General features: G+C 41.9%; 1 protein-coding gene across 7 annotated transcripts in view; it reads left to right on the top strand.

Annotated features, from left to right (window-relative positions):
- Positions 1-26,974, top strand: part of ITPR1 (inositol 1,4,5-trisphosphate receptor type 1) — a 214,641-nt gene that overhangs the window by 147,181 nt on the left and 40,486 nt on the right. For all 7 annotated transcript variants that reach the window (XM_088662374.1, XM_088662377.1, XM_088662375.1 and 4 more), the window contains 10 exons: positions 932-1,122; positions 13,907-14,087; positions 15,605-15,861; positions 17,741-17,941; positions 19,147-19,257; positions 20,867-20,962; positions 22,183-22,305; positions 22,770-22,874; positions 24,090-24,282; positions 26,051-26,173. In XM_088662374.1, coding sequence (XP_088518500.1) covers positions 932-1,122; positions 13,907-14,087; positions 15,605-15,861; positions 17,741-17,941; positions 19,147-19,257; positions 20,867-20,962; positions 22,183-22,305; positions 22,770-22,874; positions 24,090-24,282; positions 26,051-26,173 — 1,581 coding nt within the window. The remainder of the gene's footprint in view (positions 1-931; positions 1,123-13,906; positions 14,088-15,604; positions 15,862-17,740; positions 17,942-19,146; positions 19,258-20,866; positions 20,963-22,182; positions 22,306-22,769; positions 22,875-24,089; positions 24,283-26,050; positions 26,174-26,974) is intronic.

Here is a 26,974-nt window from a genome sequence, read left to right as displayed (position 1 = left end):
ATAGGACTGGAGAATTCCTGCCTGAAACCCAGGAGAGCCGCTGCCAGACCTTGTAGTCAGTACTGAGCTACATGGACCAATGATGGTCTGATTCAGTATAAGGCAGCTTCCTGTGTTCCTACTCCAGACCAAGATTACATGTTAGAGGTAGCCCCTATGTGATTTTATTTTACCGTGTTATTTTTCCTCAAAAAACCACACTATGGCTTATTTTCAGGGGATGTCTTATTTTTTTCCTCGTCCTGCTGCTGCAGCCGGCATTGCTGCTGCACCTATCACTATCACTGTCTTATTTTCGGGGTATGGCTTATATTCCTTGAATGCTTAAAAATCCTGCTATGGCTTATTTTATGACTATGTCTTAAAATAGGGGAAACGGGGTATATAAGACTTCCTGTGAATTCTTCACAACTGAAAGTCAAGAGAGAAATAAATTGTATTGTTTGTCTCCTTTAATGTCCTTAATTCCCCCCCCCCTTTTTTTTAGATAGGTTTTTGGGCCACAAACAGTTGCTCTGCTTTTTGGAAAGGTTTTTTTAATGGTGGTTGTATTTTTCTTCTTATTCTCTGTTGATTTTGTACGTCATGGCTGTTTAATTGTATTTATTGTTTGTTGCTGTACTGTTAACTGACTGTTTTAACGTCTGTTAGCTGCCGTGGGTTTGTTGAGGAGTGGGAGAGAGTATGAATGCTCTTTACATAAATCAATCAGTCTTAATGACAGCATCATCTGCTTGTATTATTAAGAGGCAAGCATGTTGTTCACACTTTAATGGTTAATAAAGCTGTGAATAAATGGAATATGTTCACAGTTACACTTCGATTCATTCGTTTTTATAGGTGAGTGACCAATGTTTTCAGATAGAAATAATTAAGTGCGGTTCATGAGAGGCTACATTTTGCTCAACCTGTGTGACTTACCTTTCTGTAGGAGGTGGGTCTGGTTCCAGCCCAGCAAACCGAGGTGAAATGAGTTTGTCAGAAGTCCAGTGTCACCTGGATAAGGAAGGTGCATCCAATCTGGTCATAGATCTCATCATGAATGCCACCAGTGACAGAGTTTTTCATGAAAGCATTCTTCTGGCTATTGCCCTTTTGGAAGGTGGAAACACTATTATACAGGTAGGAAAAGCGCTTGTGTACTCATGTTGATAAGCTTGTGGGTTTAACATGAAAGTCGGCGAGCCCAGTGCATTGTAAAGAGGTGGGATCCATCATGCTCAAGTCACTCTGCTGATATCGAAGTACAATAACTTCACTTTCCACTCTTTGCTCTAGGTTCACTGCTGGAGGATTTGGGGAGGTAGCCATACTGGTGTAGCAGATGAGAATGGAGCCAGATTTGGGTCACTCAGAGGAAAGATCTAACAGGGTTTTCTCATCTGCAGCTTCCCATGCAGGACTGGGGGATCCTGAAACAGCAGCATGAGGGAGTTAGTACTGAGTGTGTAAAGCTTACTAAAGATTTCTAGACAAACATAATTTTGATAAACCGTTCCTTTTTTTAAAAAACTGCATGCAACAGGATATTTTTTTTAATGCTGAACCTTATCAAATAGATTGTACTCTGCTAGTTAGGCTATGTTCAGCAAAATTGATTTGCATAAGACTGCAGTTTCCTTAGTGGCTGGGTTTTCCATATCTGTGCCCCAAACGCTGAGCCATCCGAATATCTTAAGCAGTCTCGGCATGCAAAAATTGCAACATCTACCACCATGTCTGTATATTTCTCTGTGTGTACAAGGTTTGATGAAAGACATTTTGGTCCCTGAGAAATGTCCCAGCACATTTCTCTCCCCACCCGCACCCCTGCATCCCAATCAAGGTTCATGATACAAAAAATTGACCAAGTTATTTTGGCACCTTCGGCAGAAAGTCTCACAAACATTCTCTTTAGTAGTAAAAATGCAGAGAAGCTACTACTCAGCCTAACACTGGTGAAAAGTTACCAAGTCATGTGACCAAACTGACTAGGCTTAGGATCCACCTTAGGCCCTCCTCCTCTAGTCACACCCTGACCACATCCCTGGAACACCCCTTTGGGGAGGGGGGGGAATCACACCAACCTTAGCTGAACTCTGACTGAGCAAGTTCCAGCAGTGTATCTTTGGCTGAGCTGGAGTTAGAGACTTAATGTTGGCTGAGCCCAGAGATCTGCTGCATCTGAAGCCGCTGATCCCAGCAGATCTTGCCATAGGATTTCCCCCTTAATATAATTTGAAGACTTGTATAGCTGAATCCGTAGTATTTTGAGCTGATGTGATCGTGATAGCTCCAGCGGTTTTTTTCATTCTGCACGGTGTTGCACTTCACAGCATGCACAAGTTTGAACTCACCCTTACTTTGAAGAGCATTAGAATACTAGCATATTATTCACAAATGTTATCATAGCCAGCTCCCATCTTAATTACAGGTTTGTTTGTTTGTTTTTAAATCTCTTGGAAATAGCATAATAGGCTCTTCTTATGCGGCTGCCCCAGATTTCACAAAAGCAAAAACTGTTTATTGTTTGACAATCCATTCCATGTTTGCACTTTGATCCCCAAAGAGGTTTTTTGGGTGCTGGCAGAGCAGGTTGCTACAAACGACAACTGACTCTTATCTACCATTGCTAACATTTGGGTGTATGGAGCTGCATCATTGTGTACAATGTATGTGTGCTCTTTTTTTTTTAATGCACATTGGCCTATTTTATTAGGTCTTTTTTTATCTGAGTGAGTGCCTTCACTTGAAAGTCCGTCAGCTAACTTCCTTTTCCCTAGAGAAGTCACACACTCTTCTTCCAAAAACGATATCTCCATTCTAGAGATGCCTCTATATGCAGTACTGTGTCTTAGAAATCACATTCTGAAAGTTTGGTAACTTCGCTGCTGTAGTGATAATATTGTCTAATCTCAGTTCCTTTAAACACTAGGTGGTTCTCATCTGTAGCTAAGGCATATACAGAAGGTAGTGTGTTTACAGTCACACAAGAAGGCCCATATATTCCTGTTTTATCTGCAAAGTCTATATAGCATTTATTCAGACTTTTCAGATGATCCCTAACAAGATTAAAGTCCCTGACAAGCAGGCAGAGGCAGGCTATTGAAAACAAGGTCATGCTACTTTTTTTTTTTGGGTAAGCACAGGAATCAACAAAGATGTTATATAACTTCTATTTATATCCTACTTGCTCACTAGCTGCAGGCATACAAGAGAAGCTGAGGAGGGAATTTAATGAGCTCTCAAGGCTTGCTCACCTTCCCAGGCTGGTAGAGACAGCTTGAGTTTTTCTGCTGGGTTTTTTTTTTTTAAAGTGCGTCAGCAAATGAAGCTGGTGGCTGGTGGGTGGTGTGGGAAGATGGACTGACTAGTTGCTATGGTTTTTCTATAATTCCCCTCTCTTTCGCTTTCTCCAGTTTTTTGGTGTGTTTTTTTTTTTGAGGGTTCCTCACTTCCAGGAGCCTGTAAAACATCCTTGTTTCTCACACCTACATAAAACTCCCTCATTCAGGAAGGAAGTAGGATGTGTGCTGCCTTGTATTGATAGTGCTGCGTGGTTTAAAGGCTCATGTACTTGTGTGGGTATGTGTTTTTGTAGAGCTGTGTTTAAATGTATGAACACAGAGGCTCCTTTTTTAAAAGCAGTATTGAAATGGTAGCCCCACAACTTGCACATAACCAGAATCATCTGCTGCATTCTATTAAATGTTTAATCCTCATAACAGAAGCAGAACTGTAATGTGTGCTCATTCAGCCTCCCATCAGTTGCTTTAAGGTCTCAGAGTCCTTTTGTCCTTTCCTTTCCTAACCCCCCCATCTCTCCTGTTTGGTTAACTGCCTCCTTTAAATTGGTGACAATCAGGATTTTAGGTGTGCCTATTGAGGAACCATCAAATGAAATACGTTTTTCAGGAATCAAATGTCACAGATGGCCCCATTCGACATCCCTTTTATTGCTTGCAAAGGAAGGCAAGTAGCAACCCAAGCCTATACTTAAACAATTTTGTCCCTTTGAAAGTGTCTGCTTAATCAGGTTTCTTGTTAAAATGTCATGCATCCAGTTCTGATGATTGGCCTTTTGGGAAGCATCAGGAATACAACCGAACTGTGCGTTTGATTCATATTAGAACTTCATACTCTGACTACGTGATGTCCCCATGACACTCTCTGGTTATTTTAAAAGCAGATTGTAAGCTTATATTAACTCTTAAGGCACAAAGTAGAAATCCCCAATGAGCTTCCTTTTTAGGCTGAGAAAGATGACTGCCGCCAAAACGTGTCTTGCTTTTTTGGGATGCTTGAAGAAGAGCAAATGAGTTTAACAATTATTAACTATATATTAAGAAACCACTGGCCAGCGAATGGTTTCAGGCCAAGAGAAGTGCATCTTTAATGCACCTTGTTGGCTTTGAAAATAGAATTTAATATTTGACAGTTAATAATGAAGGTTTACTTACCTTAGGGAAAGCATAAAGGGGTGACTCCCATATCTTGATAAACAAGTTTTATGTATGTCCAAAGGGTCTTTGTTGTTGTCGTTTAGTCGTGTCCGACTCTTCGTGACCCCATGGACCAGAGTACGCCAGGCACTCCTGTCTTCCACTGCCTCCCGCAGTTTGGTCAAACTCGTGTTCGTAGCTTCGAGAACACTGTCCAACCATCTCATCCTCTGTCATCCCCTTCTCCTTGTGCCCTCAATCTTTCCCAGCATGAGGGTCTTTTCCAGGGAGTCTTCTCTTCTCATGAGGTGGCCAAAGTATTGGAGCCTCAGCTTCACGATCCAGTGAGCGCTCAGGGCTGATTTCCTTTAGAATGGATAGGTTTGATCTTCTTGCAGTCCATGGGACTCTCAAGAGTCTCCTCCAGCACCATAATTCAAAAGCATCAATTCTTCGGCGATCAGCCTTTTTTATGGTCCAGCTCTCACTTCCATACATCACTACTGGGAAAACCATAGCTTGAACTATACGGACCTTTGTAGGCAAGGTGATGTCTCTGCTTTTTAAGATGCTGTCTAGGTTTGTCATTGCTTTTCTCCCAAGAAGCAGGCGTCTTTTAATTTCGTGACTGCTGTCACCATCTGCAGTGATCAAGGAGCCCAAGAAAGTAAAATCTCTCACTGCCTCCATTTCTTCCCTTTCTTTTTGCCAGAAGGTGATGGGACCAGTGGCCATGATCTTGGTTTTTTTGATGTTGAGCTTCAGACCATATTTTGTGCTCTCCTCTTTCACCCTCATTAAAAGGTTCCTAGCAGTGATTAATGTGACCAGGTTTTGCCCATCCCCTTAAACCCTTTATCCAAGCTAATCCTTTTCCAGATTCTCATATGTTTTGTCTCTGTGCATTTTCTTCCGAAATTGAATGGGAACCCAAGGTCCCATTTCATTTATTTGTCTTGAATCTAAAAGTATATAATAATAATAATAATAATAATAATAATAATAATAATAATATATTATTTATACCCTGCCCATCTGGCTGGGTTCCCCCAGCCACTCTGGGCGGCTTCCAACAAAATATTAAAATACAGAAATCCCTCAAACATTAAAAGCTTCTCTAAACAGGGCTGCCTTGAGATGCCTTCTAAAGGTCTGGTAATTGTTGTTCTCTTTGACCTCTGGTGGGAGGGTATTCCACAGGGTGGGTGCCACTACCGAGAAGGCCTTCTGCCTGGTTCCCTGTAACTTGGTTTCTCATAGCGAGGGAACCGCCAGAAGGCCCTCGGCGCTGGATCTCAGTGTCCGGGCAGAACGATGGGGGTGGAGACACTCCTTCAGGTATACTGGACCGAGGCCGTTTAGGGCTTTAAAGGTCGGCACCAACACTTTGAATTGTGCTCGGAAACGTACTGGGAGCCAATGTAGGTCTTTCAGGACCGGTGGTATGTGGTCTCGGCAGCCGCTCCCAGTCACCAGTGACTGTACAGGAGAGAAGCAGGATTGCTTCCATAGTCCCTGTTGTCCTCTACCTCCCTGTGTGTGGTTTTGTGCCTGTGGGTCCAGAGCCTATGGATGCTTACCGGTATATGTGAAAAGTATTTATTCAGATTGCGTGTTCCATGTAAGTTATTCAAGGGCAAGATACCATTAAAGACATTTGGGGGGGGGATCCATATGACCAAGCGTGAGAAACCCTATGCATGAAATATTCCTAATGAATGTTTCTGTAATCACATTACTGTTCTCTTTATGAAGGAATGTGGATAAATCCTACTGCTCTTACAACATGAGCTTGCAACAAGCAAAGGCTATGCAGTAGCAAGCCTCTAATTATCAAGTCTAAGTAAAAACCACACCACTTGATCCAAATTTTCCTGTTTCCTCTCTGTGTGGTTTTTTTGGGGGGGGGGGAGTTACAGTATAAATAACTGCAGGGCAGACCTAGTTAACAGCTAACTGAGATGATAATGTTCCCCATGTGTATGGCAAATGTGCACCCTTCAAGATCTGAGCAAAACCTGATACGCCACATATATGCAAGAGTAATCCTTAAGCTACCTTTAACGAGCCCATTGCATCTGAAATGTTGGGGTTACACACACACACACACACACACACACACACACACACACGGCCCCTGAACAGTTGAATATGCTTTACCAGTTCAGCAAACCTGCAATGTCAGAAAGAGGTCCATGCTGAGTGTCCACCTTTTAAACTACGGTTCTCTAGTGTGCTTTGGAATGAAGACATCAATCAGCAAGGCATATGATCTGCTATTCAATACTTCCCTGAATCTTGAAAGGGCAGATTTGTGGCTTAAGCCAACTAAGATGCAACCCTTGACTTATAACTGGACACCAATGTTTATTATTTAGCAGCAGCAGCAGCAGTTTGATGGACCTAGATAAGAGGATTAATTAATGTGAATGAGTTCTGCTACATTGTGCTTCTTTGCATTGTAAATAACAGGACAGTGGTGAATGTCCAGATGGGGGAGTTGATGAAATGTGAGGAGGAATAGGAAGATATAAAGGTGAAGCGGGAGATGGCTTGCATTAGCAGATACCGAGGAAATAAAATCTGTTCAACTCATAAGCTGCAACAGGATGCTATTTAATAATGAGAAGTGCATTTGTGGCAGTTATGCAAAGCAGAATAGGGGTGATATGAAGTGAGCAAAAAAAGAGAAAAGGATCAAGGGACAAGCGGTTATATCCCCCCCCCATTATTATTATTTTAGATATGCTGAGTTAGACCGAAAAGTGCAGCTAGGATGGTTGAGTCTGGAAAAGGATGAAAAATGAAATATATAGCACATTAGGAAAGACACAGTTCGAAAGCACGTCAAAGTGCAAGTAGATAAATAGGTACCACTACAGTGGGAAGGTAAATGGCATTTCCATGTGCTGCTCTGGTTCGCCAGAAGCGGCTTTGTCATGCTGGCCACATGACCTGGAAGCCGTACGCCGGCTCCCTCGGCCAATAACGCGAGATGAGCGCCGCAACCCCAGAGTCGGTCACGACTGGACCTAATGGTAAGGGGTCCCTTTACCTTTACCTTAGGAAAGACACAAGTCTGTAGGAAGGTTTGCTTGGTTAAATGGAGTGTAGAGCAGCCTTCCTCAAAATGGTGCCCTCCAAATGCTTTGGACTACAATTTCCATCAGTCCTAATGTGCTGAGTGAGGATTATGGGAATTGTAGTCCAAAACATCTGGAGGGCATCAGGAGTGGGGAGGGTGGGAAAGAAGCTATGAAAGGCAAGAATTCAATTATGTGAATTATTATGACTTTTCTGAAATTCTGTGGCAATCAATCACAATCATTATCTCAAATGTCCTACTAGTATAGACCAGAAGAAAGACATTCAGTTTAGAAATAAAAGTGTGTTTGGGCTGCATGTGTGGTTACTGATGCCCATCGTTTGTGAAGCATGCCTCAAGACCTCTGCACGTCATGTGGTAGTTAATTTTTCATGGCAAATTATTTGGTTGTGAATCAAAATACAGTACTATCTGATCAGTGGTTCCTCCAAAAAGCAGATTCAATGGCAGCAGGCTTTGCCATATGTCTGGCATTGACTCGTTCTCCGAAGTGTTATCCCTTTTCACCATTAGCATATGGGACTGTACAGTTTTCTTTTAAATGTTTTCTTCTTTTTTTCTAAACAGAAAGAAAGAAAGAAGGGAAAAGGCAAGTAAGTTCCAGGGTGAACTTGCCAATCGGAAGTAGAAGGGTTCGTGCAGCACCAGAAACAAGATACAGTGGTACCTCTACAGTGGTGCCTCACTAGACGAATTTAATTCGTTCCATGGGTCTTTTGTTATAACAAAAAATTTGTCTAGCGAATCCCATAGGAATGCATTGAATTTTTTTTGAATTTTTTTTTTTTGCCCATAGGAACACATTAATTGAATTTCAATGCATTCCTATGGGAAACCGTGATTCGCTAGACGAATTTTTCATAATTCGAATTCGTCTAGCGAGGCAACCTCCGCTTGAAAAATCCTTTCGTTAAGCAGAAATTTCATTAAGCAGGGCATTCGTTAAGCGAGGCACCACTGTACTTACAAATAACTCTACTCACGAATGTTTCTACTTATGAATGGAGCTCCGTCCGCCATCTTGGATGTGGTTTAGATTTTTTCTACTTACGAATTTTTAGATGGGGTTGCTTAGACTAACGAATTTTTTCTCCCAATGCATTCCTATGGGATTCAACTTACAATTTTTTTCGACTTACAAATGTGTGTTCAGAACGCATTAAATCCATAAGTAGAGGTACCACTGTAAAAGGAAGTAAACGTGAGGCTCCAAACAGTGCCTTTAGGGAAACATGGGGAAGTTGTGATTTCCCACTGTTGAGACATGTTAATAAGAGGGAAAGGAGGAGAGGCAGTAGCAATGTAGGCATAAGTGAGTGTGAGGTGACATAGAACAGCAGGTGTGCTGAATACGTGACCTCAGCAAAAAGTCTAGAAAGCACTTTCAGCAGGCTGGAATTGGAAAAGGCTGGTGAGTGGCTGTTGCTGCTGCTGAGGCCTTGGGGAAACTCACAGGGGTTTCCCAGAGTTTTGCTTGTCGACAATCTTACTGAGACAACCCTAACTAATAACTGTCAAGATAACAAGTGGGACGTTTAGCGACCTTTAAAAAGCAAGCAAGCAAGCAAGCAAGCAAAAAACAGCCACTTGTTTGATGCAATGGTTCAGTACTTCTTTAGAAAAATCAAGGAATGGAGGTGCCTGTTCTCAGACCTTTCATGCATGGACAAAACAGGACAGCTGATCTCCCTTCTATATATAGAAAGAAGATATGATTACATTAGCTCATAACTCTTTATTGGGGATAGCTAAGGAAAACATTGAAAACCCTAAGTCTGGCAAGAGGCACAACTTTAGTGCTCCCCTCAATATCCCAGAACCAGAAAAGGTTGCCTTCATCATGTTGTTGTTGTTGTTGTAACAAACAAAAGCAATGCAGTTTAAAAGGTAATGGACTGCATAATTAGCCACAGGCCTGAGAGAAGAGGAATGTTTTTGCCTGGCACCTAAAGATATGTCACAAAGGCGCCATGTGAGCTTCCCTGGGGAGAGCATTCCACAAGCAAGGAGCCACCACAGGAAAGGCCCATTCTCATGTTTCTTAGTCTCTTCACAGGACAAGGGCGCTTCAAACTTTTGCTTCTTGTTGAAGCCTAGAAAATAGCACAACATTGCCTCTTAGCATACAGTGTGAAAGAATTAACCTGGGTGGAATTTGCTACTTTCGGACAATCTTTATCCAGTGTGAGCTGTAAACACAAGTGCCCTGTATAGGATATACATTTTTGTGTGTGAAATGCGATGAAACAATATTTAATACTGAGAAAATGCTGCCAATAGTATATGAAATACAGCACAGCTTTCACTATTTCCTAAAAGGCGATCTTCTTTCGGCAGATATAATCTGACATGAAACACTAGAATGACTTGTGATCTTACTGTGTGCAAGACTATAAACTGTCATTTCCAGAACCAATGTGTTGCAGTTTCTAATTTTTATTCAGTCACTTTAAATAACTTCACTTAGTCTTAGTAGTGCATTTTCCACAATTTGTTGTTGTTGTTTAGTCGTTTAGTCATGTCCGACTCTTCGTGACCCCATGGACCATAGCACGCCAGGCACTCCTGTCTTGCACTGCCTCCCGCAGTTTGGTCAAACTCATGTTGGTAGCTTCGAGAGCACTGTCCAACCATCTCGTCCTCTGTCGTCCCCTTCTCCTAGTGCCCTCAATCTTTCCCAACATCAGGGTCTTTTCCAGGGAGTCTTCTCTTCTCATGATGTGGCCAAAGTATTGGAGCCTCAGCTTCACGATCTGTCCTTCCAGTGAGCACTCAGGGCTGATTTCCTTCAGAATTGATAGGTTTGATCTTCTTGCAGTCCATGGGACTCTCAAGAGTCTCCTCCAGCACCATAATTCAAAAGCACCAATTCTTCGGCGATCAGCCTTCTTTATGGTCCAGCTCTCACTTCCATACATCACTACTGGGAAAACCATAGCTTTAACTATACGGACCTTTGTAGGCAAGGTGATGTCTCTGCTTTTTAAGATGCTGTCTAGGTTTGTCATTGCTTTTCTCCCAAGAAGCAGGCGTCTTTTAATTTCGTGACTGCTGTCACCATCTGCAGTGATCAAGGAGCCCAAGAAAGTAAAATCTCTCACTGCCTCCATTTCTTCCCCTTCTATTTGCCAGGAGGTGATGGGACCAGTGGCCATGATCTTGGTTTTTTTGATGTTGAGCTTCAGACCATATTTTGCGCTCTCCTCTTTCACCCTCATTAAAAGGTTCTTTAATTCCTCCTCACTTTCTGCCATCAAGGTTGTGTCATCTGCATGCCTGAGGTTATTGATATTTCTTCCGGCAATCTTAATTCCGGTTTGGGATTCATCTAGTCCAGCCTTTCGCATGATGAATTCTGCATATAAGTTAAATAAGCAGGGAGACAATATACAACCACAAATTTTAATAAGATACAAATCCCAAACTGAAGCAGTGTTTTTGGATGTATACAGTATGAATTGTATATTGTTATCACAGTGTTTTATTTTTTTTCATCTAGACCAGGCATCCCCAAACTTCGGCCCTCCATATGTTTTGGACTACAATCCCCATCTTCCCCGACCACTGGTCCTGTTAGCTAGGGATCATGGGAGTTGTAGGCCAAAACATCTGGAGGGCCGCAGTTTGGGGGTACCTGATCTAGACTCAGTAAACCAGTTACTGCAAGCTAGCTCAAGACAATTCAAAAGCATCTGATTAAATATTTCAGGCAGAATGGAGTCAAACTGATGTTCTACCTCAAAAAAAGTCTTCTTAGAACTGAACCTTGAGCTCCTTGGAGAAAAAGGTGGAACATAAATGCAATAAATAAGTAATAAATAAAACATGGTGCACTAGCCATTGTTTTAAATTAAACAATTGCACCTTTGTTTTGGTTTAATTGTTTACTTGTGTTTTATCTTGTATTTTATTCTGTGAACCGCCCAGAGATCTTTGGATGAAGGGCAGTATATAAATTTAATAAATAAAATAAATTTTATTTCCCCCCCCCCAGAAAGTAGGTTGTTGCTAGTTGTGTTTTGAGTTGTAGTTCTCTAACAAGTTAACCCAGATCCATTATGGGATTAAATATTTTGATCTTTTTGTTTTTAAATAGTTATGGTCAGTTTATAGACCATGCTGGTATAGCTTTAGAAGCCAGGGCAGGGAAGCACATAAGTGCTTTAATATTTTGTATGAAATTAGTTTTAAAAATTAGGGTTAAAAAGACTTAAGAATGTCCCTATTTTCATCCCTGAAACGTTGGAGACATATTTCAAAATCTTTATCTAGCCACCCAGATTCAGCATACTGGAAGCAAATCAACATCCAAATAAGGACAAAGGAGGCATAATCTCTGGGCAAATAAAATTAATAGCATGCGGTTTGCTGTGGTTCATGTTTGCTCAATATTTGTGCCCAGCTGGCTTGTTTGAGGAAGGTCTTCTTCTTGGAAATGTCCAGGACATTAAAACACATGTTCATTATACTTTTGAGGCTGGTTGTATACGCAGCTCTTTTTTTACTAGCAGTTAGATTCTGTATTTTGCCACTGCATAATGCACCCTGTTATGTTGCTCCACTCATTAAATTATTCGTAATAAAGTAGGTAGCCTAATCAGTTTTTACATTTCTTCTTGTCTAGTAATTATTCAATATAATTTATGTGCTGTCTGATTAGAATTAGATTTGTGGACCAGTTTGAAGGCAGTTTCTTTAAACTACTGCCTGCCTGTGCTTGCATTGATAGAGGCTTACTGATAATATAGGAGCTTAGCTTGACTCGGCTGCAGAGCACCTGAAAGTACCTCTGAACCTGTGCAGAGTTCTTCCATTACTGCATAATCCCTCCCTTTATCATGTATCTGGGGTCCGGAAGAAACTTCTAGTTGAGACTGTATGGCTTCCAGGCAAGCTTAAGCATTTTACCCTGCATTTTTGGAAATTCAATTGGTGCATGTCAGGAAAGGACTGAGACATAGCTGCCAAGTTTTCCCTTTTCTCGCGAGGAAGCCTATTCAGCATAATGGAAAATCCCTTTAAAAAAGGGATAACTTGGCAGCTATGGACTGAGAAGATGGCTGCAGCATCCTCTCCCTTTTGCTCCTTTGGTGCAAAGAATATGAGAATTGATTTTCTAATCACACACTAAGAGCCACCTAGTCTAGCATTCTCAGGGAAGTCTGTGCACATGCAGAACAAGTCAATAAATTGTTTGTCCTTAGTATCAAAAAAATCTCTTCTTCCCAAGCCTCACATAGTATTTGTGACAGCTGCCTTATCTGCCTACACTTCCATAAAGTAAGGGAAAATGATGTTACCCATATTTCAAAGTCACCTTGCCACACAAATTCTCTGGAAGAGTGATTAAAGGGCACCATGCAGGGGACAGCCTTGTGTTCTCTGCATCTCAGAAGATGTATTGCCATCCTCCTCTACTTTTCCTCTTTTCGATTTGCTTTTCCAATAAATCTGACTTCGTGTCAGTCTGCTGTAGGAGAAGCTGTTGCAACATGAGCCACTGCAGAATGCTAACTAATTTCATAATACTCCGCATAAGGTGACCCACTTACAAGTTCATCCTGCAGTCATGCTTTAAGCTTTGTTCCTGATTTACGTAACAGCATATTGGTTTCATCAGATAGCTGTCAGATGTAGTCCCTGGCTGCTTGCTCTAGCTTCCTCCATGCACACAGTCTTTGATCTGTATTCCACACAGTTTTGGGGGAACGGTGCTTTATTTGGCTTCTCCACATCGAAATCCTATGAACACTAAATGTAAGTGAAACACTAATGTTACATCTGACTATGACTAGAGAATATACTTTCCCGTGCATCAGCAGCATTCATGCTAGGTTTAAGGAGTATTCGCTGTCCCTTCTGAAAGCATCTAATGTAGTGTATCATATCAAACTGGCAAATTCTATATGGTAAGTGCTAAACAGACAAACAAACAAAAAATCCCTCTGGCCCAGAAGTGCTATCCCCTAATCCCAGATGTATTGAGAAAAGGCTAACAAAAATGCAACCTTTTGTAGCCAACTTGACATTTCATATCCTTTAAAGGAGCTGCAGTGTTTTCTCAGTATTCCATGATTCGAACATCTTCCTCTCACCAGCAATTATAAGCATATGAAGGTGGCGGCCAAACCTCCCTTACAAAGCGTATTCCAAATAATCCCCATTTCCATAACATTTATTCGCTCACTTCTTGCCCTGAATATTGCAGTTGGGAGCATTTTGATACTCTTCAAGAGCTGCATTTGACTCTGGGGCCTTCCCTTGCTTTATTTCATTAACAGAAGCTCAGTCAGTGACTGTGGGGTTCACTACATGGTATCTATGTGCCATTGATACTGGATTTTGCCATTTAAGGTGTTCTGCATCTCTGTTTCTGTAGCACTCATTCTTTTGCCGACTAACAGAAGATAAGAAGTCGGAAAAATTCTTCAAAGTTTTTTATGACCGCATGAAAGTGGCTCAGCAAGAGATCAAGGCTACAGTCACAGTTAACACCAGTGATTTAGGAAATAAAAAGAAAGATGATGACTCGGACAGAGATGTACCAGCCAGGAAAAGAGGTAATTCTCCAGTGCTCCAGTGGTGTAATGAAGGATATGAAAATCAATCCCTTCAGTGAATTATTTTATTGATCCAGAGGTTCTGGTCCACAACATGGAAGTTAAAAATTCAGCTTTACCATGGCACTGCTTCCCTCCTTCATCCATTTGAGATGTGGCAGTTGCTGTAGTGGTGATAGGTATTTTTGGCATTAATGGGCCAGCCAGCCTGAGTAGCTTGACATGTAGCTTAATCCTTGTTTTTAACACTCTGCTCTGTGTGCAGTAGGTCTAGGATTCTGTCGCTAAAAACAGACATCCCATATTCTCCATTTGTAATAAGAGAGGGATTGAGATGGGCACTCTCAAACGTCTCTCTTCAATTTGGAATCATTATAACGTACATGTCTGATGCATCAGTACATACTGTTTATTGTCAATAACATGACACTGGAAGAAACAGAAAAGGTTGCCTCCTAGTGGCACTTTACATGCCTACGGCCAGGTGTTCTATTGTGGGGTTGGTGCCCCTCATGTATGAGGTTCGTCAGTGTCAGTTGGCATCAAAATGCCAGCACATATTATTGTCATTAGATAAAGGTAAAGGGACCCCTGACCATTACGTCCAGTCGTGACCGACTCTGGGGTTGAGCGCTCATCTCACATTATTGGCCGAAGGAGCCGGCGTACAGCTTCCAGGTCATGTGGCCAGCATGACAAAGCCACTTCTGACGAACCAGAGCAGCACATGAAAACGCCGTTTACCTTCCCGCTTTAGCGGTTCCTATTTATCTACTTGCATTTTGACGTGCTTTCGAACTGCTAGGTTGGCAGGAGCTGGGACCGAGCAACGGAAGCTCACCCCGTCACAGGGATTCGAACCGCTGACCTTCTGATCAGCAAACCCTAGGCTCAGTGGTTCTGATCAGCAAGCCCTAGGCTCAGTGGTTTAACCCACAGCGCCACCTGTGGCATTACCCCCAATTTAATCAGGATTTACCCTCACTACTGAAAATTTAATCAGGATTTACCCTCACTACTGAAAATTCAATACTCGTTAGAAAGCCCTGCTGCTAGTGTCTCCTTTGCAATATCTGAAGAACCTATTTGCATTATCAGTGACCCTACAGCATGTACTTAGGCACCAGGTGCAAGCATTCGGGGCTGGGCAGGGGAAATACCGAAGTCCATCTAGCTCAGTATTGTATACACAATATTTCCCAGCCCTACATGGAGATTCCAAGAATTGTACTTTGGAACTTCCCCATAAATCTTCTCAAATCCTTTTTTTTTGTGCTCTAAATCTCATTTGATTCCTGTGCTAAAACATTTAATGGTGGGTCCTTATCTATTCTTTAGAGAACAACCTTCAGATTTACAGAAACCAAATCAGGCTGCCTCAGTAAAACTTACAGCATTAATTTGGATAACACTTACTACAAAGGTAGATGTGTCAACATGCTGAAAAACGTTGAATTGGCTCTGCTTAGTGACTTGGTTGTTGTTTGCTAATGGACCTTTGTCTCTGTGTACTGTAGCTTTGAGAGAACCCATGACCCAAATAACAGAGGAGGTGCGAGATCAGTTGGTTGAAGCCTCTACTGCTACAAGGAAGGCATACAACACTTACAGGAGGGAAGCTGATCCCGATGACCATTATTCAGCTGCAGATGGCGCACAGTCTGCATCAGACAAAAACAAAGACGAACTGGAGATGAGTCCTGTTATCACAATAATGCAGCCCATCTTGCGGTTTTTGCAGCTGCTGTGTGAAAACCACAATCGGGACCTGCAGGTAGGCTATGCAGCATCTTCAGGCTCAGCTCTACAAAAAAAGGTTTTCTGCCATCCTCTCAGTAGAAAAGCAGACATCTCACTTGAGCTGAGGGCATGGAGACATATGCTACTTTACCCCTAAATGAACAGCAGTGCCTTCCCAAGACATGTTGTTGCCAGCTCATTGAGGAGCAAAGTGTTTCTCCGGTGGAGTGTGGTAGCTTGGAACTGAAGCCAATGTGATATCAAAACTGTCCCTTCCTGAGTAGAAACCTGCTAGAGGCAAAGAAGCATGGGGAGATGTTGATTCATGTTGTTGTTTAGTCATCTTAGTCGTGTTTGATTCTCTGTGACCCCATGAACCAGAGCATGCCTTGGAAACTCGTGACTTTCTTCTCAAAGCTTCTCCTTTTTTATGTCCATGGAGTTTTCTTGGCAAAATACTGGAGTGGTTTGCCAGTTCCTTCTCCAGGTAGATCACAACTCTCGGCTATGACCTGTCCATCTTGGGTGGCCCTGCACAACAAAGCTCATGGCTTCTTGGAGTTATTCAAGCCCCTTCGCCATGACAAGGCAGTGACCCATGAAGGGGGTTGATTCATGTAGCTTCCCTCTAAAGATTATCTCTGATCATCTTGATTCAGTGTGGTTTACTTTGATCCAAGAAGTTGTGTCTACAGCACTGTTTTATCTGTGTGGCCCAGTTTTGATTGTGATGATTTCACAGTGCTTAACAATAGATGGGCTGTTTGTTCTGCATTAGGCTTGTTAAAGGTTCCAGGTCTAACCAATGAACTGAAAACCAGACAATATGTTTTCTTTGAAGCTCCACAATCTTCGAGACTACTTTGAAACATGCAATGCTGAGATGGTCCAGGACATGTTTTCCATTGCAAAAGCTAAAAGCAAAGCATCTCAAACAAATCTCACAGAGTCATTTATAGTTTTAAGGCTAAAACACAATGAGTGGATTCATACGAAGCAGGAGATTTTAAAGACACCCTGGACCCAAATCAGTTAAAATCACAAAGATCAAAAACAGCTCCTTAAAATGAGGAGCATGAAATTGCTTCAGAATTGGCACTGTGTTCTTCCTCGCCGCCTTCCCTGGCCAGTATCCTGGTGGCCACATTCCTAACCACCTGGGGTCCACCCCAGTGACAAGACTCGGGCAGGGAGGCAGGTACACAAAACCAGGTGCGCACATGCAAAAGTGGGTGACTGATAGAAAACCTAGCAAGGGAAGTGGGAGCCTAACAGACCTGCATCAAATTTAGGCTGCAGCCAGATGTGTTCTTCCATTCACTGAAGGCTTGATTGAGCAGAGGCTTCAGTGCTGAATCCCCATGTCATAGGCAGACATGTGACAAGATTTCATAAGGGGCAGAGTAGTAGAAGAACAAGCCTCTGGGGCTGGCAGTGAGCCTTGGCACGTGCCCAAAAATGCCTACCCCAGATGCTGACTTAGGAACAAAGATACTTAGCAAGCATGAGGGAAAAATATAAGAATTAAGCCCAAAGAGGGAATTTCTAACTAGCTGTAATCTGCAGGAACTTTGAGTGGGTGGAATGAAAACTTGTTGCTCTTTATAGATCAAAGACAACTAACTAAAAGGAAAGTTTTGAGGGGAGTGAAATGAGTGTAATTGACCTATAGGCACTTGCAAAACATTACAAAAGTCAAAAGCCCTAAATATTTATCTATGGATGTGTTGAGAGGCTTAGATCACGCTGAGATCATGTTCATTATTGCTTTTAGAAAGTGATGTGTGAATGGAAAACTGTGTGAGTTTGTTGCAAAAAAACAAACAAACACATTTTGATTTCTTTTGACCAGCATCAATGTTCAAAAATGAAACTGAACTTTCCTCTCTCCGTTATTTCATATTCATCTATAGAATTTCCTGCGCTGTCAAAACAACAAGACAAATTACAACTTAGTGTGTGAGACTCTGCAGTTTCTGGACTGTATCTGTGGAAGCACAACTGGAGGACTTGGACTTCTTGGGCTGTACATTAATGAGAAAAATGTAGCATTGATCAACCAGACACTGGAAAGTTTGACTGAGTACTGCCAGGGACCATGCCATGAAAACCAGGTAAGCCAGTCACTGCAGCAGAAAACGTGACACAGTCCCAAAATTGGGAATCTCATGTACAACTTGGAACCCTGAGAACTTACCACAGAACTGTTGGAAGGGACCTCCAAGGGGCATCCATTCCCATACCACCAATAGTTCTGAAGTGTGCTGCTTAACTGCAACACCCCAAAGAAATTTGTAATGAGAAGTCTAGAACAGAGCATCCTCATCAGCGAGAATCCCCAACTCTTTCTTAGTGCGGGGGAATAGCTGGTCTCAGCATGAGACTCTGAAAATACCTTGGTGCAAATAGAGACTAGTTGGATTTGTAGTAAGATAACGAAAGGGAAGCCCAGTAGTTTAGGTTAATAATAATAATACAGTCGTACCTCGGTTTACGACCCGCTCAGGTTGCGAACACTTCGGGTTACGAACTCTGTAAACCCGGAAGTGTTTTCATCGCGCGCACGTCCCGCGCATGCGCAGAAGCGCGCGCTCGGATTGCGACCTTTTCGGGTTACGAACCGCGATCCGGAACGGATTGTGTTTGTAACCCGAGGTACTACTGTATTAATAATAATAATAATAATAATAATAATAATAATATTTATACCCCACCCATCTGGCTGGGCTTCCCCAGCCACCCTGGGTGGCTTTCAACAGAATATTAAAATACAAAATCTATTAAACATTAAAAGCTTCCCTAAACAGATGTCTTCTAAAGGTCTGGTAATTGTTGTTCTCTTTGACCTCTGGTGCAAGGGCGTTCCACAGGGCGGGTGCCACTACCGAGAAGGCCCTCTGCCTAGTTCCCTATAACTTGGCTTCTCGCAACGAGGGAACCGCCAGAAGGCCCTCGGTGCTGGACCTCAGTTTACAATGGGCTGCAATGAAACTAGCAGAATGCTCTGTGAGCATTTTTATTTCTCTTTGCGCAATGGGACATTTCCCCCTTCTCCTGCCCCTGTTCCCCTCTCCCTGGCTCAGTCTATTCTGGGGTTTTCTCCAACCTCCCAGAAAAGGTTTTGGGACAACATGGGGTACACACACGGAGTAGAAAGGGAAGAAATTCCTTTGCACTAGTGTAATAATTGAGTTGAATTCTCCCCTATGGATCTCTTCATGGGAGTGGTGGGCAGAGAGAGACTTAACAGGCCTTTGGGAAGAAAGGTTATGTTTTCTTGTTAGCCACTTATTTTTACATTTCTTTCTCCCCTGTGCAGAACTGCATTGCTACTCATGAGTCCAACGGTATAGATATAATTACAGCATTAATTCTCAATGATATCAACCCTCTGGGGAAGAAGCGGATGGATCTAGTATTAGAACTGAAGGCAAGTGGATACTCAACTCTGAAGATGGACGGTAGTATCACAATGACAAAGCCACAGCTTCTATCCAGATCTTGATAATTCTAGCAGGCTCCTTGAGTGCCCTGGGAAGTTTGCTATCACATGGGATTTTATTTTTTAAAATCATTTTAAAATAAAGACTTCATGATATTTTATTTCAAACAGCTTCCCTGTTCTTAATTTAAGATATGGAATGTATTTCATACATTCAAAACCTGAATTTCAAAGAGAACATTAAGTACAATTACTTAGCTATGATACTGTAACTTGCAAAATTATTTCAGCCTGTTAAGGGGCTCAGGACATGTGATCAGAGCTCTATACATCACCAGTCCTGTGACAGAAACCATCAGGTGGTCTTATGCACAACTGTCCTGCAATTTAAGGCAGAATATAGACGTTGACGGAACAGGACAAAGGAACCAGTTATCTATTGATCAGTAGCTACTTTGGGCAAGCCATCCAGTGCTGAGCCTGATCCATTGGTTAGGCTCAACTTTGAGTTGCAGTTAAATCAGTGGAGCCTCTACCCTGCGTTAGTGCATAATTGCTGGACATAGCTGCTGACCTTGCTGCCAGCATCGACTTCTGCATTGTGAATTTAACATAATTTTTATATACAGAACTTAACATAGGGGGGGACTTCCAGTGCTAATTGCAGTTGGGAGATGCAAGGCAATAGGAAAGGGGAAAAGTCCCATTGAGTCCCCTCACGCTATATTGGTCAACTACCATCTGTGTCTAGTACACAGTGTTGCAGTGTGGTGTGCATACCCAATATTACAGGAGGGGTACAGTGATCCTGTAGTTTCTTGTGAAATACTGCGGTTTGATGTATTCCCCCCCCCCAAAAAAAAGAAATCCAGCTTCAGTCTGATTTGAAAACCAAGCAGGCAACTTACACATGGAAAACACCTGTGCCCACTGAAGTGAGTGGCATGGATATATACCAAAGCATACTGATATGTACAGCAAAGTTCAATTGTGACTTGAAATGCAGTAGGGAGAAAGCTACCTCACTGTGTCCTAAGGTGGTAATGTGTACACAGTCTCACCTGATATCAACCAAATTGTGGTTCTTTATATTTTTCCCCTTTCAAGCTCAGCTGCCATCAGTATTCTGGCAGCTCACAGGTTAACAGATAGGTTGTTTTGTTTTTAAAAATCTTTTAATGTATAAATATCTATACTTCTGCATATATAGGGAGTGCCCCAAATGCAAAAAAGCAACAACACAAAAAACCCCATCACCTTATTGTTTATAGTGGTCCTGTTCTGCTTCCAAACTGATAGACACTTGACTTCACAGTTTAAGAGGAGAAAAGATACAGCTATCTTTTGTGTGCTGCCTGAAACCTACTTTCATTGTATTTATGTATCTAAATGACATCATTGCTTCTTAGTAGAAATCATGTTAGATTTCAACTTTATGATACCTTGCGGTCTTTCACATTTGCTCATCTTTGTTGCTTTGACAGGTTTATGCAGCTGGAAATAGTTACATAGATCTGTGGGTTGTCTTTTTTTACTTCTTTCAGTTTTTATAACACATTCAACTATTCATCAGATATCTTTCTTTGACTTTTACCAGAACAATGCCTCTAAGTTACTCTTGGCAATAATGGAAAGTAGGCACGACAGTGAGAACGCAGAAAGGATCCTGTATAATATGAGACCCAAAGAACTGGTACGTTTCCAAGGATATGCCTCCAAATTTTCAGGGGTTGTGGTGGCACAGGCGAATTTGGCAGTATGCAATAAACTTGCTGCTGGTTGTGTGGCTAAGTACATAACAAGTTCAGGATCTAAGTAAAGTAATCACTTCCACTCACTGAATTCTTGAAGTGGACTGCAAAGATGTTGGGGGAGTTCATAAGCACACGGGTCAGTTGAGGATGGGGAAATTAATTTTTCCAAGTGAGATTAAAAAGTAAAAGAGTGCGTTCAGAAAGCACTGTTTGTGCAGCATCAGAGTCTATAAGGATTTGGAAGATTTGAGAAGCATTGTTGTATGGTTCTCTTCTGAAATTATCTCCAGCGCAGCTTGGGGCTAAGAGCTCAGTAGCTCTTGGCAGCCTGGAAAGCTATGGTGGTCCACTCTGCCTGCTTCTTTGAAGATCAGGTAGCAGAGGGAGGGAAAACATCTGAGGCTTCATGACTGTCCTCTCTGCATCCTCAGATTTATTTTGATGTAACTACTAATCAGCTCTGTAGTAGTATGGCTGCTTCATTTGCAAGTGAGTCATTGAGATATCACAAATGGGTAGTTGGCAACACTCTAAAAAAGAAATGAAAACCTTGCAAGCATGAAGTGCACTGATCCATCAACACCAATATGAAAACATCCTGTGTTGATGAGGGGTGACAGTGTTTGGATTCAAATCTATCACAACTAGATACCAATTTGACTAGGAGTTGAGACAAAAGCCATTCAACAGCTTCTAAGTGTTTTTGTTCCATCCAGCATTAATAAACAGCAAAACGTCAAGCCTGGGATTACAAAGTGCAGGGCCGAAAGTCTATAAACTCGCCACATTGTGCCTTGGTTATGGCAGTAGTCCGAGATGGGTGTGTGATGCAATGTATTTATTATCCAGCAACAAAGGGGTGAGCCGGGGATAAAGTTTCAGTCTTTATTTTGGCTCCTATTCCACTGAGTCAAGTGATTCGTAATGTAGACTCAATTTGACAGCAAATACCAGCTGCTTTAAAGACGAAACAAAACAGAAAAACCAACCTTTTTATAACTGGAAACAGAGACCTCTACTTCAGGAGGGAGGGAGGGAGAGAGCAATACATGTGAAATTCCTTTAGAGGAGTCTTCCACTGGCAGTAGGCTTTGGCCTTGGTATTTCTGTCTCTCACACCACCACAGTTTTGAGTGTTGAATTTATCTTTTCTCCCCAGGTCGAAGTGATTAAGAAGGCTTATCTGCAAGGTGAAGTTGAGTTTGAGGATGGAGAGAATGGTGAAGATCTTGCTGCGTCTCCTAGAAATGTGGGGCATAATATTTACATATTAGCCCATCAGGTACGATTGCATTTATGCAAGGAGAATTTTGTGGCACATTCTACGAGTAGCCGGGCCCTATACCCAAATATAGGCATGGCCATGTGCAACCTATTGTTTGGGCTCAAGTGCACAGATTCAGGAAATCTGATCTCTGTTGGGACAGCCCAGCTGTGCTGATTCTGCACACTGATCATGTTTTCGTACCCAAATGACCAGGAGAGCCATGAGGTCAGCATAGATTCATTCCACAGACTGTTGCCTCCCCTTGGTGCTGTTTGTCCTAAATTTCTGGTTTACCACTAAAAATGCTACATCTGTAACTTCGGAAGCACAGGTTCAAAACAGCTTTAGGCTACTTCAGGAAAAAAATTGTTGTCAGTTACCCGGACCAGCCAGCACCTGGAAGAGTGCAAAGAAAATGTGAGTACATTTTCATTGTGATGCAGGCCGCTATCACCAAATGTATTGTGCATTTATTTTAGCTCGCTCGTCATAACAAAGAGTTGCAGAACATGTTGAAGCCTGGAGGTCAAATTGATGGAGATGAAGCTTTGGAATTCTATGCCAAGCACACAGCTCAGATTGAGGTAACTGCTACAGTAAATTCTGGTTAATCTTCGCTGTGCCAGTCCAAGGAAAGATAAACCAAGAAATTTTTTTAAAATTAGGCGGGAACGTCAGCGGAAGTGTCCTGTGCAAACAATACAGTGCAGATGTACTACATCAAAAACAACTTGCACCTATGGAATATTATAGCAAATACAATGCTATCCAATATGTTCTAAACTGGCTTATATTCCATCCTGTTTTGAATTTAATTGAGTTTGCCAATTCTTTTCTAAATCAAACATCTTTTAAATTTAAATAATGGTCCTTGTGGCGAGCTTTAGACAAGATGGATTAGCCATGTAGATCTTAGCTACTATAGCTCTGTGTAATTGTAGTAGAGATATACGAACAAAATTTCATACTGTGACATATCCCCCAGTTAAGCAGGGGAAGGACTGTTTGGTTTGATTTGTTCTGGGTGAACACTGTTCACTGAGGGGTGAGCGTTGGAGACATTTGCTATATTTGCAAATACTGAATACCAGAACCAACCTGTATCCCAGCAGAACTGTTGCACTATCTCAGATCACAATAAGCAGTCCTTCTTTGTGATTGTACTCACCAGGACAGAGTACTGTCACCTTCCCCCCACCCCCACTGTCATTGCAGTCATTTTGTCCTGGTATCCATGTGAGTATTGGCACCTCATTTTTTTTAACAACAACAAAAAAGCACTGCTAACAAGAGAAATGGCACAGTGTTTCATCTTCTCTTATCTGTTCTTCTCTTTTTAGAAATTCCAAATGAAAACCTGTTGTTGTTTTTTATTCCATCTCTTACGGATGTTTTCATTCTTCTAAGCTCTGATGAGGGTATCGTTCAAAAACAGAGAGAGAAAGGTCCTCAGCTTTCAGGACACCAAATAACCATTAACTCATTTTTTTTTAATGGAAACATAATTTAACCACCCTGGACTGTTAAATTTGCCTAACAAAGGAATAGTTGGCCATCAACCATAATGATATATGTACATAATATTGTATATGGAAATGATCCAGCTTTTTGGACTTGAAATGTTACTGAAACAAAAGGGAGAGACCTACAGTAAATGGTGTTACACTAATGGAAATCATGAAGTATTTTTGTGAGGAGAGTAGAAGGTCTACTGCATAAGTGAGCTTCTGATAAAGGAAGAATTTGCTCGTTTTAAGGTGCAGCCATATGAACTAATACTTAAATCCTCTCTTCTATAGATTGTTAGATCAGATCGCACCATGGAGCAAATAGTTTTCCCTGTGCCCAGTATATGTGAGTTCCTCACCAAGGAATCTAAACTACGGGTATACTATACTACCGAGAGGGATGAGCAAGGCAGTAAGATAAATGACTTTTTCATGAGATCAGAAGACCTCTTCAATGAAATGAACTGGCAAAAGAAACTCAGAGGTAAACTGGATTGCTGCCAAAGGCGATTTTTCAAGATACTAATTCTTGATCTGAGAGACTGCAAAGTTCTTCTCTGCGTCAAGCAATTTCAGCCTCTGGGGAATTTTATCCTCACACAAAATTATTCTCCATGTAATTTTGCTTTCAGTATCTTAAATATTTTCAGAAAGACTTGGTTTAATCATTAGCTGTGCATATTGTTGTGTGTTTCCAGCATTACATTTCCCGATTGCTATTATGAAAACAAATGCTTTGAAGCAGCCAGAAGATTTATGCAGATGGATATCATTGCGAAGGGAATGGCCAGCCATTAATCTTAGGGGCAATTTGCCCTAGGATCCTTGTCAGATATGTTACATAAGGACTAAACTAGACATGACACAGGAGATCTGTGTTCACAATCTCCTGTGGGGTTTTGCTTTGGTTTTTACTTCAAGCAGCTGCATTGGGATGCTAATTTGGGGAAGTAGCTCTCTGAGAAAGTGTGCTGCACCCTTTCCTGCACTATTTCCTGGATGCAAACCTCTTAATGTACAAAGCTACTATCAGCTCAGGGTGGAGTTTGGGGAGAGAATATAGTATAGATGCTACGTTGCCTGCAGAGCTAATAGCAACTCCAGCTGTCTCACAGTGCTGCTCCTCTGATCAAATTAGCTTTAAAATTACATATGTATATAATCACAGGAGACTCTTATCACCGTTCTCCTGCATCATGCCTATGCTCATGCCCATGTTCAAACTACAAAAGCTCACATCTGTGACTACATCATTTCAGCTGATATAGTGGCGAAAGGAGAAGAACTTGTACATAAAAACCAAACATTACATTCAGCAATACTGGCCTTAGTTAGGCAGGAAGTCGAAACCACTGAGACAGCTGCATCTGCTTGGCACAATGGTCCACTTATATCTTGGTTGCTTTCTCAGTTTGAGGCTATGACATTTTCTAAAGCTCACATTCCACTGCGTCGTTTTGAAGTTTGGCAATGTAATGATCGGGGGACCAAACTTGATGTGACGTTAAACATATATGATATACTTGATGTTTGTTTATTAAATAGCTGGAGTGGGGAAGGGTGATCTAGATCAGGACTATAGCATGGAAGCCGAGGCATATTATTCCTTTGCCACAGTTCAGATTTCACCACTCTCCCTACACAGCCACAGAATAGCCTCTGTGGCTGGGTGATCCAGAGCAGGACCATAACAGGACTAAAGGGTCAAATCCTCTCTTGTCCTCCATCCTGAACGTTGAAGTCCCAATCTGGCCCCACAGCTACCATTTAGTAAACAGAAACTAGTTACGCATTAAATGCATAATGCAGTTATCTGGTTTAGCTCTGAAGCAACCACTTCCACTGCAGAGAATAAAGGCTGGAAATGAAAATGAGGGTGTGTCGGTCTCAAAAGTTCACACAGTGCAGAGTGCCATGGCATGCAGTCAGCACATTCTGACCTTTTTGTGTTTTTTAACGCACGATCAACTTTTGCTCTCCTGGTGCTTGTAAACCAAGTGTTTATATAAAAAGTTGGTTTCTGTTCAGTATGGCCTTTGATCTGAAAAAAGGTTCTCTAGGAAGCAAATGCCCTGAACTTGTGGACTCTGCAAACAACAATTAAAGTACAAACTTTAAATCAAATAAGAAAGATTACTACAGTGTGATTCTAGGAAAAGTTGGCAATACATTGATCTCTGTTGATTTATTCATTGTTAGAGGCAATCTTGTACTTTGAATCCCTTGTAAACTTTTTTTTTTTTTTTTTGCAGCTCAACATATACTGTACTGGTGCTCGCGCAACATGTCCTTCTGGAGCAGTATTTCCTTTAACCTTGCAGTCCTTATGAATCTTTTGGTAGCATTTTTCTATCCATTTAAAGGAGTCAAAGGAGGTACTAGTATTTCAAAGTTATAAAATACAGTATAGTTTTTACAAAAATCAATGCACAATGCCGGCGGGTGGTGGTGGCTAACTTAAGCATCTTAGTATTGGTGAATTTTTATCAGTTGTATTATTAAGCACACTCTACATCTCAAGGGATGTAGGGGTGGCGCTGTGGTCTAAACCACTGAGCTTCTTGGGCTTGCCGATCAGAAGGTCAGCGGTTCGAATCCCCGCGATGGGGTGAGCTCCTGTTGCTTGGTCCCTGCTCCTGCTAACCTAGCAGTTCGAAAGCACATCAAAGTGCAAGTAGATAAATAGGTACCGCTCCGGCGGGCAGGTAAACGCCGTTTCCGTGCGCTGCTCTGGTTTCACCAGAAGTGGCTTAGTCATGCTGGCCACATGACCCGGAAAAACACCTCTGCCAGTAAAACAAGATGAGCACCGCAACCCCAGAGTCGTTCACAACTGAACTGTCAGGGGTCCTTTACCTTTACATCTCAAGCAGTGTGTCAGATTAGGATCTGGGAGAAGTGTTGGCTCTCAAAATGCACAGTTCTAAAGGTGTTTTATCTCAAAATGCAAATGTTAATATTCATTTTGATGTTTTTGAGCAAAGAGCATGCATGCTAGTCCAGATGGTACACATCACGTTAGACTGGAAGCTGCAAACTTCCCTACTTAAAAATGGTTTCAGCAGTTCCTTGCCTCAGGGAACCCTGAGGATGGTAGCTGTATAAAACAGATCCCAGATTCAGAATTTTCAGCAGTCTCACAAAACTAGAGTTCCCAGGAGTTTTTGGAGGATGTC

The sequence above is a fragment of the Zootoca vivipara genome, chromosome 2 (assembly GCF_965207765.1).
Source record: "Zootoca vivipara chromosome 2, rZooViv2.hap1.1, whole genome shotgun sequence".
NCBI lineage: Eukaryota > Metazoa > Chordata > Lepidosauria > Squamata > Lacertidae > Zootoca > Zootoca vivipara.
Note: the sequence above shows the minus strand (reverse complement) of the source record. Positions and strands in the feature narration are given on the sequence as shown.